Genomic DNA, 13188 nt, shown 5'->3' with positions numbered 1-13188 from the left:
TAATAATCTATATTATATTTGAAGTCTGAAAAATAACCTGCAATAGGCAGATTTAGCTCTTACACACTGCAATTTTAACGTAGGTTGTTCACATTTGGTTTGAAGCATTGAGTTAATGAGAGGACCACCCTATTGATATTCAGCGTTCTGCAACGTTCCGTTTCGCAGTTAACCACCTTCGCCGAAAACCGTCTGCAGGCGATATGGGCTATATTTTTCTAACGGCTTTATTTGAAACTCGGTTTTCGGCGCTCTGTGACCTTACGTTAAGGCAGTGATTCTCGACCAGTGTGCCGCGAGGTCGTCCTAAGTGTGCCGCGAAATTTTGAACGGCACACTAAGAAAATGTGATGAACCACGAGATCCCAATTGAGTATTCACTGGTGTATACTGATAAGTTCATAGCTGTGTTTTTCTTTATTTAGTTTGAGTCATTCTATATGTCTATGACTAGTCTATGTCTACGATTATATGCCGTCTATTACTTGCCATGTTTTTTTTTTGCAACATTCAGATATTTAGGGTTTCACACTGCGTAGCTTGTGTGAAACACTATTGTTTTTGTTAAAATTATTATTCTTATTATTATTATTCTTCTTTTGTTTTGAGTAGATCTCAGCAACTGATTGTCGGATCGTTACGATTTCTTCGGTTTTATCGGAAATGTGGGTGTGACTTAGAGGATAAAGCTATTTTGAACGTTCTGCGACAATGCGAAATGTCCGAAATCACCGAAGCTATCGTTTTTAGAAATATTGCAGTAATTTTAACAATAATCATTGGATTTTAACTTTCGATGCATTTTGGCATAGCCGGAGACGGGGCACATAGCTACGCTACTTTTGATTTTTCATTTTCGGCAAATCTTCGCAGATATTAGGCGCTAAATTTAGAAAATTTAAATTTTTACAAAAAACTTTTTTATTTATGAATATTTTTTAGTCGTGTTTTACACAAATATAACGAGTCCTCTGACTTGGGCAAAAATGTGAAAAATTTTTGTCTCGGTAATTTTCCTTGGCCACCATTGAATAATTAAGTTTTTCAGTCCTAGATTAATTATTTATTGTTCGATTTGTATAAAACAAAGTTTATATGCTCCGTTGTCTCAATTGTCATTTTTTTTGTTACCAATAGTGTTATCTGTCGGCACCGGAAGTGGCGTAAATTGACAAAAAACTACAATTTTGACAGTTAGGTACCATTTTTCGAAAGCAAATATTATTTTTTTCAAATCTGGAAAAACTGAAATTGTGCTATTTCGATTAAAAGGTGAAAAAAGGTGTAAAATTAAGCTATTTACAACCCATCCAGCGTTTTCATATTTTAAAATATTACGTCGTAACTTCCATAAACTCGTAGCAATAATCTATACGGAGAGAATGTATGTGAAAATTAATTTGTAATATGCGCAGTTGCCGAGAAATGGGCAATTTTGCATGAGTCACTTTTTACGCTAGTTTGCCTGTAAAAGAGTCAATTATTATTCGATTTCCATAAAAGTGACACCATTTGATGTGTAATGTCAATTTTAACTAGGTCAAACCAATTTAACATTTTCAATATCACCGGAAATGACGTAATTTGGGCAAAAATTGTATTTATAGCCTTCGAAACCAGTAATTTATTCAAATGAGTCATATTTGTTATTTGTTTAAAATTTTGATATTTGATTCAAAACAACTAATACAATGAACCCTTACGATCATATAGATATCACAAAATGGTTTCTAACTTGTTCAGTTGCGGAGAAATAGGCAATTTTCAACAGGTCACTTTTTAAGGTTTTTTGTCAATAAAAGTGTCAATAATTATTCGATTTTCATGAAATTTTCACTGTGTGATACATAATGCCATTTACGATTTCATACAAGTAATTTAAGATTTTCATTATCACCGGAAGTAACGTCATTTTGGCAAAAACTGTATTTTTAGCCTTCAAAACAGATATTTTATTCCAATGAATCAGATTTGTAATGTTTTTAAAATTAAGATATTTGATTCCAATCAACAAATAGAATGAACTCATTCGATCATACAGATACCTCAAAATGGTTTCTAACTTGTACGGTTGCAGAGAAATAGGCGATTTTCTACAAGTCATTTTTCAAGGTTTTTGGTCTATAAAGGTGGCAATTATTATAGGATTTACATAAAACTTTCACCATGTGATGATGCTATTTCTGATTTCATACAAGTAATTTAAGATTTTCATTATCACCGGAAGTAACGTCATTTTGGCAAAAACTGTATTTTTAGCCTTCAAAACAGATATTTTATTCCAATGAATCAGATTTGTAATGTTTTTAAAATTAAGATATTTGATTCCAATCAACAAATAGAATGAACTCATTCGATCATACAGATACCTCAAAATGGTTTCTAACTTGTACGGTTGCAGAGAAATAGGCGATTTTCTACAAGTCATTTTTCAAGGTTTTTGGTCTATAAAGGTGGCAATTATTATAGGATTTACATAAAATTTTCACCATGTGATGATGCTATTTCTGATTTCATAAACCAATTTAACATTTTCATTATCACCGGAAGTAATGTAATTTTGACAGGATCACTGACATGTAGCAAATGAATTGATTGCTGGATTTGGTTGTTTCTGCGTCCATTTTATTTCATGTGTGCAATGCTTATGTGGAAACCTGTTTAACGGTTTCATTGGTACCGGAAGTGACATAAGTTCTAGGGTAACGTGGCGATTAATAACGAGACATTTCCGGCCAATTATTGTCTCGCGCGACAAAAGCTAATATTTGGGATTCCATGTCAAACTAAAGATTAGATGTTTTGAGCAATTTTTAAGCGATTATTGAAATGGGGTTAAGGACCTACTTTTCTTTACCAACGGGGCTAATAAAGATGGCCATTACGATTCGGGGCATACCGTGTGCTATGAGAGAAATGTAGCCCGGGCGGAGGCGTTTCTGCCTACTCTTCGCCGAATTCCAACTATTACGTGCATGAGTTCTTTAGCTCGAGCGCCAATAGGTACACGGAACCTTGGTCTTTCGTACGATCCGAACGACTAGACACGGTTCAATACTTCAATACCAGGCGGAGTCCAGCACCACCGACAAGGAATTTGTGACTTAACTGTCACCATAATTAATGCCCTCTGTTACTGAGCTCTTGATATAATGATAAAGAAAAAAGGCAGAATAACTCAGTATTTTTTCAACGTGTAATTTTTTTTTTTTTTTTTTTTTTTCAATTTCGTATTTTGGTCAGCTGAAATGCCCAGTGCAACTCAGTAAAATACTGACTTTCATTTTGTGATTAGACCTTATAACTGATCGAATAATCATATTTTTTTAAAAAAAAATAATTTTTAAAATCACGTTAATTCTTTACAGATTGAAAGCAATACTAATTTCGAACATCTATTAGCGGTAGCTTAATACACACACACCCTACATGGCCTACGTGATCTACACGCACTTAGGTAACTTTTACTAGCACGTAGGCCTCGCCACCCAATAACCCCAAATACTATAGTCGCAATTTCAACCCGTTAACCGTATAACAATTCGAATAGAACATATAAAAAAAGTCTTGTGCATCTTCAAAAGATGAATTATTGAAAAACAAAAGAAAGCAAACTCTCCGATATATTTACATTTATTGTCAATCATTATCACTGGATAATGATAACCCCTAAGTCTACAGTACGAGTAAACTTCCACAGCTGGCGATCGGCTTGTCACGTGACATTTAAGTGTTTATTTGATATCTGTACCATATGACGACTTATACCGTTACACGATAATCACGTAGGCTACATTATATACATTTCTATTGTCGATTCGGCGAAATGAAGGTGGCTGTATTAGGCGCTACTGGACCGTCAGGTCAAGCAGTTGTAGAAGAGGCATTAAGCAGAGGACACGAAGTTTTGGCACTTGTCCGGAATCCGGACGGTATGACGGTCACACATGAAAAATTACAGGTAGGTGCATATCAAAGACATTATCACATGGACTTTGGATATTGCATACTGTTATATTATAGCTTACTATACATGAATGAGTGTAAAACTAAGTATATATAAAACTAGGTATATTATAAGATATCCCATAGTATGTAAAACAAATAATGATCAATGTAGGGCTACACAAAAATTATCTATTATTTAAATCAAATCAAAACAAATATGAAATATTATTAAAATTTAGGAAAAGTCCTTTGAGGTATCAGTGTTTAATATATCTATATGATAAATCGTTATATACAAATATGAAAAAAAATGGAATTGTCTTGTCTCTAGGCCAGCTGCATTCTTAAAATTTCTTTCATCACTTTTTTTTAATTAAATACATCTCTTAGATTGCAAACCCAGTCTTTTCTATTTGCAATTTATCGTCTGATGGAGATGGGGTGGGGGCAGTATATATTTCTTTAATCCAAATTAACAATGGGGACCTTACTCGGGATTAACATTGGGATTAACAATCTGTGTTTATATAAAATTTTCTTATACTGTCCCCATCAATATCTCTGTTGTTTAAAGGGACCATCCCCATTTTAACAAGAGTTTCAGAAATAAAAGTCTGTGTACGTATGAAATTTAAGCACCAATATGTAGAGGAATGGTGTACTTTACCGCAAAATATTGTGTCGTATGGACGTAAACATCAAAACCGCATATCCGGACATTTAACCTTTTAAGATTTCGGGTCAATTTAGTCGTTGGGTGACCTGATAATCTATTGCGGTTCCTTTATAGGTCTATACAGTGCTATACTTGATGTTGTAAGGTAAATTTCACCTTCACATTATTTTTATAAAATAAAAGTCTGGTTTTATCCAGATACTGTATAATACAGCTTGGGACACCGATCTTCATTTTCAAATGAAAACTGACGGGTTTAAGTTGTTTTAAAACATATCCCAAATACTGAGTTAGTTGCGGGGTAGAGGATTTTAAGGGCTTTTAACACAAAATTAAGCAGTTTTATTCTCCAAAATATAATCGGGATTGATCCTTCAACCATCCCAAATTGAAGTGGGACTTCGGTTTATTTGGAAGAATAAAATGTAATTATCTTCTTAAGAAAAAAAGTTTCACATTGCTCTGCTTGGCTGGTCATTTTTTAATATAACCATAAAATGTATTCATATCTACTGAGTGTGAATTGTGAAGAAAAAGAAATGTATGATGTTATCAAAGTTCATATTGTTTTATGCATATTTGTTTCACAAGTGGGGGGTTTGATGGCCGAATGGTTAGCATGTGCACGCTGTATCATAAGGTCTGTCATTGAGTCAACTGGCGTGGTTTCGATTCCCCGGTTGTACTTGACAAGGAGTAGGGTCGCATGTCCAACCTCGTGGGTTTTCTCCGACCCCTCCGGTTTCCTGCCACTTTTTTGTTGAAATAAAATTGAACCATGTGTTAGTTCCAAAATGACCTAGTTTGTGTCGAATGGACGTTAAACCCCATTTCTTTATCTCTCTGTTAATAAGTTAATTTTTCACATTAAGATGACCTGTGTTAGGGTATATCAAAGATTAATTAGAAAAGTTGTGGTAACACCACTGAACAGAGTTAAGTGCAGATATTGGGTGAGGGGATGTGGTGGGGGAGAGGGGTCCTTGTAGATTTGTAAAATGTCCCAAGGAGTCTGTGTGAAAAAAGGTGAGAACCGCATCCCTAGGCTACAATAGGTGTTGGTCATCTATACTCAGCCAAATTAAAAACTTGACACTCAGGATTTTTGGGACTAGATTTTTAATATTTGGTTTAAGGCAACTATTTTAGTGTTATGTTGTGCACAGACGACCTTGACATCAACAGAAAATAAGAATACGTCTCGCCGAAAGTCCTTGAAATTGATAACGTTCGTGATATCACAGTACCCCCCAAAATGAAATTCACAGACTTGGAGAACAATCGGAATAAAGTGTTTAGTAACGGTTGTCAGGGGCAGATCTAGGAATTTTGAAATGGGGGGGCGCTGCAAAATGAAGGCATTGACCGCGGAGACGGGGCACACCTTGCATCTGTAGCCATACCAAGAGCTATTTCCCAGACTGGTGTGTTTGGTTTGAGTCATTTGGGATCCCTACAACGGGTTGGGAATGGACATATTTGAGTCTGAGAAAAGGCACTTTCAGCAGTAAAAAAGGGCACTGTCGAAAATTAGGGGGGGGGGGCGCCCCTCACTCCCCCCATTGAATCCGCCTCTGGTTGTGGCCTCCTCTAGCGTCTCGTACTGCCACACAACGTCTTCTCATGGATCTCAGAACATTAGTAAACACTACCCGAGGAAGACGTCGCCACTGCTCAGCAAGAGCATGTTGAAGGTCCTGGAACGTCAGTGGTGGATTCACTCACTGACGAACACGTCGACCCTGTTCGTCCCAGATGTGTTCAATAGGATTAAGGTCGGGGCTAAGCGACGGCCAATCCAGGACTTGGACACCGGCATTTCTTAAAAAATTCTGGGTAGCATTTGCTGTATGGGGTCGAGCATTGTCTTGTTGAAACATTAGTCCAGGCCCATGTCTCTACATAAATGGAAGAAGAACAGGTTGCAAAATCTGATCCCTGTACTGGACAGCATTTAAGTTCCCTTGGACAACAACAAGAGGAGAACATCCATGTGCACAAAAAGAACCCCAAACCATGAAGTTGCCGCCACCAAATCGGTCAACTTCTCTGACGCATACTGGAGCGTAACGTTCACCTCGTCTGTGGTACACTTGGACCCTGCCATCGGCAAATCTCAAAGTGAATCGAGATTCGTCACTAAAGACAACCGAATTCCACTGTCTTTGAGTAAATCTTATGTGTCTTGTGGCCCACACAAGTCGGTTACGGCGACGAAGAGGTGTCAATATTGGTCAATTATAGGGCTTCCGAGCTCGAAGACCAGCAGTCTGCAAGCGATTTCGAACAGTTTGTGCAGTTACCCTACCACCAAACATCTCTCTACTTGTGGAGGTTGCAGTGACAAATCTGTTTCTAAGATGACATAATCGTATTGCTTGATCTTCCTGGAGTGACGTCACACGTGGCGGTCCCGCCCTTGGGCAGTCGGCAATAGTTCCAGTTTGAAGCACTCTCATTCTAAGATTAATTATTGTCTGGCGTGAACAATTAAAGGCTCTTGCAACAGTGACCACAGACTGACCAGCATAGAGACCACCTATAGCAAGTAGACATTCTACATTTGAAAGGCGCAGCATTTTCTAACAAAGATGAAAATAACAATTTTAATTTGTTTTTTCCAGTTCAAGTTATGTGTGCGTGTTCAGTTTAAGCAAACTTGCATCGATTGACCTCACGAGTTTGTGTCTTTCAGGTTTTTCATCTTTATAGGCTCAAAAGTCACGTGATCCACCTGACTTTACAATTTTATGAAATTAAAGGCTTCTTACTATTTACTATCGTTAGAAACACTTTAAAATTTATTTGACTTACCTGAAAAAAAAATTTGTTGAAATTCGTCAGTGTCAAGTTTTTAATTTGGCTGAGTATATGATTAGCGCCAATGATGACATTAACCTTGCAGCATCTGATTGTGATGGATTGATTTTCTTCCATTTTTTCAGGTCCAGAAAATAGACCTTGCAGATGAAGAAACGGTTATTCCACATATGAAAGGGTGTGACGCAGTTGTGTCATGTATAGGTTCAAAGGCATCATTTTTTTCAGGAATCACCTTATACAGTGATACCATTAAAGTTATTGCCTCATCAATGAGAAAAGCTAATGTAAACAGATTTGTGTGTATGTCAGCATGGGGAACAAAATGTAAGACTTTTTATATTTGATATTTTATTGTTGGGTTGATGGTCACCAATGTTAAAATCAGTATGCATCGGAAACTAAAAATTAAAAAAATTAGATGTTTCTAAAAAAAACAATTTCTGTGTGTTTGCATGTGTGTGATGTGCTTGCAGGCATTGCTCAAGTACCCACATCTTACTATGTTATCAATTCTTAAGACGAGAAACTTTTCCCATTGAGAGAAAAATGGAGTTAAACATCTACGCGACATAAACTAGGATTAGCAAATGAAATGTTCTGTTTTGTCAAGTTTTGTGTGAACTGTGCACTGAATTCTTGGAGTCACCTATTAAGTGGTTCGAAACAAAATTTAGATATAAAATGTCATTTTGTTTGTTAAATATTCCATAAATGACCCCTGACTGATCTCCAAGTAAATACACAAGTCACTAATGTAAGTATGTTTTTCTATAGATACACAATATGAACCGTGGTTTATGACCTATCTGTTGAGACCATTATTTCTGCGGACAGTATTAGCTGATATGAGTCGCATGGAGGATTATATTCAGGCTGAATGTCAAGATATTAACTATACTGTGGTAAGACCTCCAGGACTAACTCTTAATGAATCTACAGGTAAACAGATGTTTCAACAATTATCTATATATTCCTGGTATCAAAATCATTTGAAATCTACAATTTCAATTACTTATGTCAAAATTCTAAAGATATTGGAGATCCTAATTCAGTAACAATATATTTGAAAACATATTAGCTCAAAATAGTATGTCTAACAAGGTTTGTACCTTGCTTTACAAATCTAAAAATAGAGCTATTAGGACTGATATAACACCTTAAGTCTTTTAATGGACAATTCATCATCGTCATAAATCTAGCTTTGACTTAACAGCTTGTACTGATACACACACATTAGTGGTGTATCCTTGATTTCTGAAAGTTGAAGAGGGGATGGGGGCGGGGGGTGAAACTACTAATTTTATTATCCACAAATGTAAATGGAACTGTCAGTTGGGATAAGGGAGAGGGGGGGGGGGGGTCAGGGCCCAACAGCCTCCCTGCTTAATGTGCAAATAACAATGTAGAAATGAAGTTTAAACACATCATAAATGACATACAATCCAGTTTCATTTCATTTCAATTTTTCTATAACAGAAATATTATTACATTTTTAAGCCCTGAAGACTAAAGGGGGGTAACTCTGTAACTTTTTATTTTAGCTTTCATTAGATTTAATGTAGATTTTGCTTACAAATGTATTTTAGGAAAGGAAATCAAGACTAGTGATGGACAGTTTGTACCAAATACAAAAGGAAGCATACCAAGAAAAGATGTAGCTAAATTTATATTACAATGTTTAGAAACCCATGACTGGGATAGGAAAATGGTTGCTATTACAGTATAAATATTAGATATTTCACATGGTCGATCAAAACCAAACTTGGTAAAGCAAATATTTCCAGTCCACTTAAATCCGCTCTCTTACCTTGAATGTTTTGGCAAACAAGTTACTGCAGGACTTATTCACATTAAGTTTTGATAACTTCATAATATTGAGAGAATACTCTTCAAAACCTCACCCAAATAAATAAGTACATGTAACTGTTTTCCCTTAAGTATGTGTTATAGTTTATTGCCTTATCAAGTTGCTAAATGCCTCTAAAAGTTTACTGTTTTTATCAGTGATACCTTGCCCATGGTCTACTTGAATACAACTGATATCTTATAAACTTTGTGAATGGATATGAGTGCACTGGAATAGATATTGGGAACAACTACCTGTTGCAATATTTAAGAACTCCTGATTTTAGAAGACCACAAAAGCTTATGGATCATAGCATTTCTATCAAAGAAATAAGTTAAACATCAAATATTTTCACTATGTAACAGATTGAAATAAAGATCAAGGCAGGAAATAATATTCAATTTCATTTGCCTACCAAGAATAGTCGTATGCAATTTAATTTTATTCATGCGATCATTAAATGCTTTGTGACAGCCCTTTGTTCAAGTAATTTACAATTTGATCAAAGCAGGGCATTACATTTTGTATATATGTTTTAAACATCTATTTAGATATTATACAAGAACATTTTCATACACTTTTTAGTGCATTTATTTTAAAATATATATTTTCTAGTCAGTCTAAGTAAAATTTTGTATGATCTAACAATACCTTTTAGAGATATGTGTCCATCTTACCTGACCTTTGCTCTAGCCTATTAATAGAGGCTTTTGTTTGTACAAGATTGATTTTAAAGTTGCAAGTGCAAGGTAAGAGATAATTGATAAAGAAGTAGTTACATGTACATGTAAACCTTCATGACAACAAAAATTAAAACACAAAATAAAAATCAAATTTTATTTACTGGTAGATGGATTTTATGCCACTGATTTATTCATTGGGGAAGATCACATAGCTAATAGGCCAAAATTGTTTTGTGCACTATAATGGAAGGATACTACTGGAGGTACCAAGGATGCATGCTCTATCATATATTAAATATTCAAACACTTTTGTAATTCTATATTAAATATTCAAACACTTTTGTAGTGCCATTTTCTCCTTATTTATACTGTAAATATGTGCTTTTATTTCCAGCGATCCAAACTTTGTACATTATTTTCTAAGAAAATTGTTTTAATGGCATTTAGTAACTGAACTGGAATATACAGGTCACAATTCTATGGAATAGAATTACTGCTTATTACTGAGCAATGTTTTGAATAGACTTCTCTAGTCATTATCAAGAAATGTGACCTGTATATTTTCTAAGTAGTAAAGTTTTGTGAGTTATGAGGTTTATCACCTTAAAAGTGATACCACTGTCTTTTGGAGCATGGCCTTTTACAAATGAAAATTGTCATTAAATCATACAATTTATAGAAGGTCATTTCGGGACTAACACACGGTTCAATTTTATTTAAATCATTTGCTTGCACGTAGGGGTTTTTAGCAGTGGGAGGAAACCAGAGGACCCAGAGAAAACCCACGAGGTTGGACAGGCAACCCTAATCCTTGTCACGTACAACCGGGGGATCGAAATCACGCCAGCTGACTCAATGATGGACCTTATGATACAAAGTGCACGCGCTAACCATTCGGCCATCCAACCCCCCTGTAACATAAAAGATGCCACTTCAAGTGTAAAAGCATGACTAATAATAATACATGTACCTATCCCTATGTAGGGTGACCCGCCATAAATAAATATCTCCATATATCTCGACAATTTCGCCACAATATTTATATATATGCCAAGCCTCAAATCAGTTTCACACAATTATAGTCACTAAATAAACGATCATGTTGTACTTAATAAGCTATGACCATTAATCATCTATAAATAATAGACTGAAAACTGGTTCCATGTGTCGTCCATAACATCCAGACACTTTTGAGTAAAAGACAGGTTACGTGCCCTTGTTTTGAAATTAGTCTCGCTAAACCAGTCTATCGACCATTCTAGGGCTGATTGACAGGCCGGGATAATCAAGACTACTTTTTTACGAAACATAACAGAAAGCTAGAACAAGAAATTGAATTTAGAAATGAGCACGTTAGCTAGCTCAACAATTGTTTTAAAAAGCTTGTAAAAGTAAAATGAAACTACTGCTAGTATCATGTTCCTGTCTAACTCGAGTGTTTCAGAGATATTATTTGTACTAAACCAAAAGATGCCACTCTTAACGGTACAGTTAATGATAAAGCGATTTAAAAAATGAAACGAACGTAATTTCTAAATCTGCTGTAATAACCAAGAAGCTTCATTTTACTGCTATTCAAAATCGTCAACAATAATTTTTTTACGGCTGTAATAGTTGATAGATTTGTAGAGAATTGCACGTGCCATGGCTATTTATAGTATCATACTGTCAGAAAGTTGGCCTCGACACGGCGAATGTGCACGCTTCAGTGGTAGTCTCGAACTATCAGCGGTTGACTGTATTTCTGTAGGTGCATGGAATACACACACTGAACCAATAAATGTATATCATTTAATAGTCACGGTTTTAACACCTACTTGACTAACAATTTTAACTAACAAACATTATGTATATAAAATGACGACTTGGCTCTGTTTATGTCATACATTAATTTATAAAAGTTTTTTGTTCATTATGTCAACAGTATAAACATTACAGTTGTTATATAATATTTAGCTAGCTAGCTACCTCCTTTTCACAGAGATTTTATCTTTAGTTTGCATTTCAATATTTCTTTGAATTCTTCATGACATAATATATAATGCTCATAACTTGTATTATAAAACAGTTAATAATAAATGCTCCCTAATGTAGATAATAAATAAATGAAGTGAGTTTACAAACTAAAATGTATTGATTTATTTAAAGAAACTTTCCCAGATATATTATAGTCATTAGAACACAGGAATTCTATGTGAAAAACACTGATTTTAATATTTGTTGTTTATTTCATGTGTTTTGCACAATACTATATTATAAGTAACCTTTATCCTAGTTAAGTACAACTATCTGAATCTTTGTGGTACTTTTTCACAGAAATGCAAACTATTTTCATGCGGTTTGCATGTATTTGGATAGCCATATATAGCCATATGTACATAGATATTCAATAGTAATAGAGTTCAGTTATACACAGAATCTTTGCTCATTCGGTCATCTCTAAGCAAGAACGATTTGTATAGACCCAAATTTCCTCTCTGCGCATCTGCCCCTCCACAATTGCTTGGCTAGTTCTAAAGAGGAGCTATAAAGTTACTGTTTCTGACACTGAACCTTGTAAATGCTATATAGGGTACCGATTTATATCAAGGCGCAACCCCTATCAAAAATCAAAGTCGATGCATCATTTATTTGCAGAGTTACTGCCCATGTGTTTTTTTTTAGCTTTAAACTTGTGTTTGTTTTGGTGGCAATCAAACATCTTTGAAAAATGTTGGATCATATAATTTCACTTACTTAAAGATGCATTATGTAATATTTAGTTAAAGAGCTGACCGTTATTGCTATAATGGTTCAATAATAAATCTGACAAATAAATATATTGAAAATTTCATTAAAATTAATTAATTCTGAGCAAAGTGATCAGTGTTTACAATTTTGACAAGATGTAGAGCCGATTATTTATTATCAGAGCAAATGTTATAATAATTAGTATTTAGATTTTTGTTCACATGACAAGCCCATAATCAACTCTCTAAACCCATCGGATAGCTGAAATATTAACTGGATAAGACAATGTCATATCTTCGTTAAATGTTAAAATGGAAAATCAAGGTTTTGTTTACAATCGTAACAATGGTATTTGACAATCAAGACTATTTAAGCTATTATTGTCAAAACTTCAAACATTCATAATTTCGCTCAATAAAATAATTGGACTGAAATTTTCAATATATAGTCATAAACTATTATAGCATGAACGTCCAGCTTTC

The 13188-nt window shown here is 34.8% G+C and overlaps 1 protein-coding gene across 1 annotated transcript; it reads left to right on the top strand.

The window, feature by feature from the left end:
• Positions 1 to 3726: 3726 nt before the first annotated feature.
• LOC126816303 (flavin reductase (NADPH)) lies at positions 3727 to 10317 on the top strand. The gene is made up of 4 exons (XM_050542632.2): positions 3727 to 3961; positions 7570 to 7771; positions 8222 to 8386; positions 9034 to 10317. The coding sequence occupies exons 1-4, from the start codon at positions 3827 to 3829 to the stop codon at positions 9171 to 9173; spliced, it is 642 nt and encodes a 213-aa protein (XP_050398589.1). The 5' UTR covers positions 3727 to 3826; the 3' UTR covers positions 9174 to 10317.
• Positions 10318 to 13188: the final 2871 nt, after the last annotated feature.

Source organism: Patella vulgata, chromosome 1 (genome assembly GCF_932274485.2).
Source record: "Patella vulgata chromosome 1, xgPatVulg1.2, whole genome shotgun sequence".
Classification (NCBI taxonomy): domain Eukaryota; kingdom Metazoa; phylum Mollusca; class Gastropoda; family Patellidae; genus Patella; species Patella vulgata.
The sequence above is the reverse complement of the archived record's forward strand: the minus strand, read 5'-3'. Positions and strand labels throughout refer to the sequence as shown.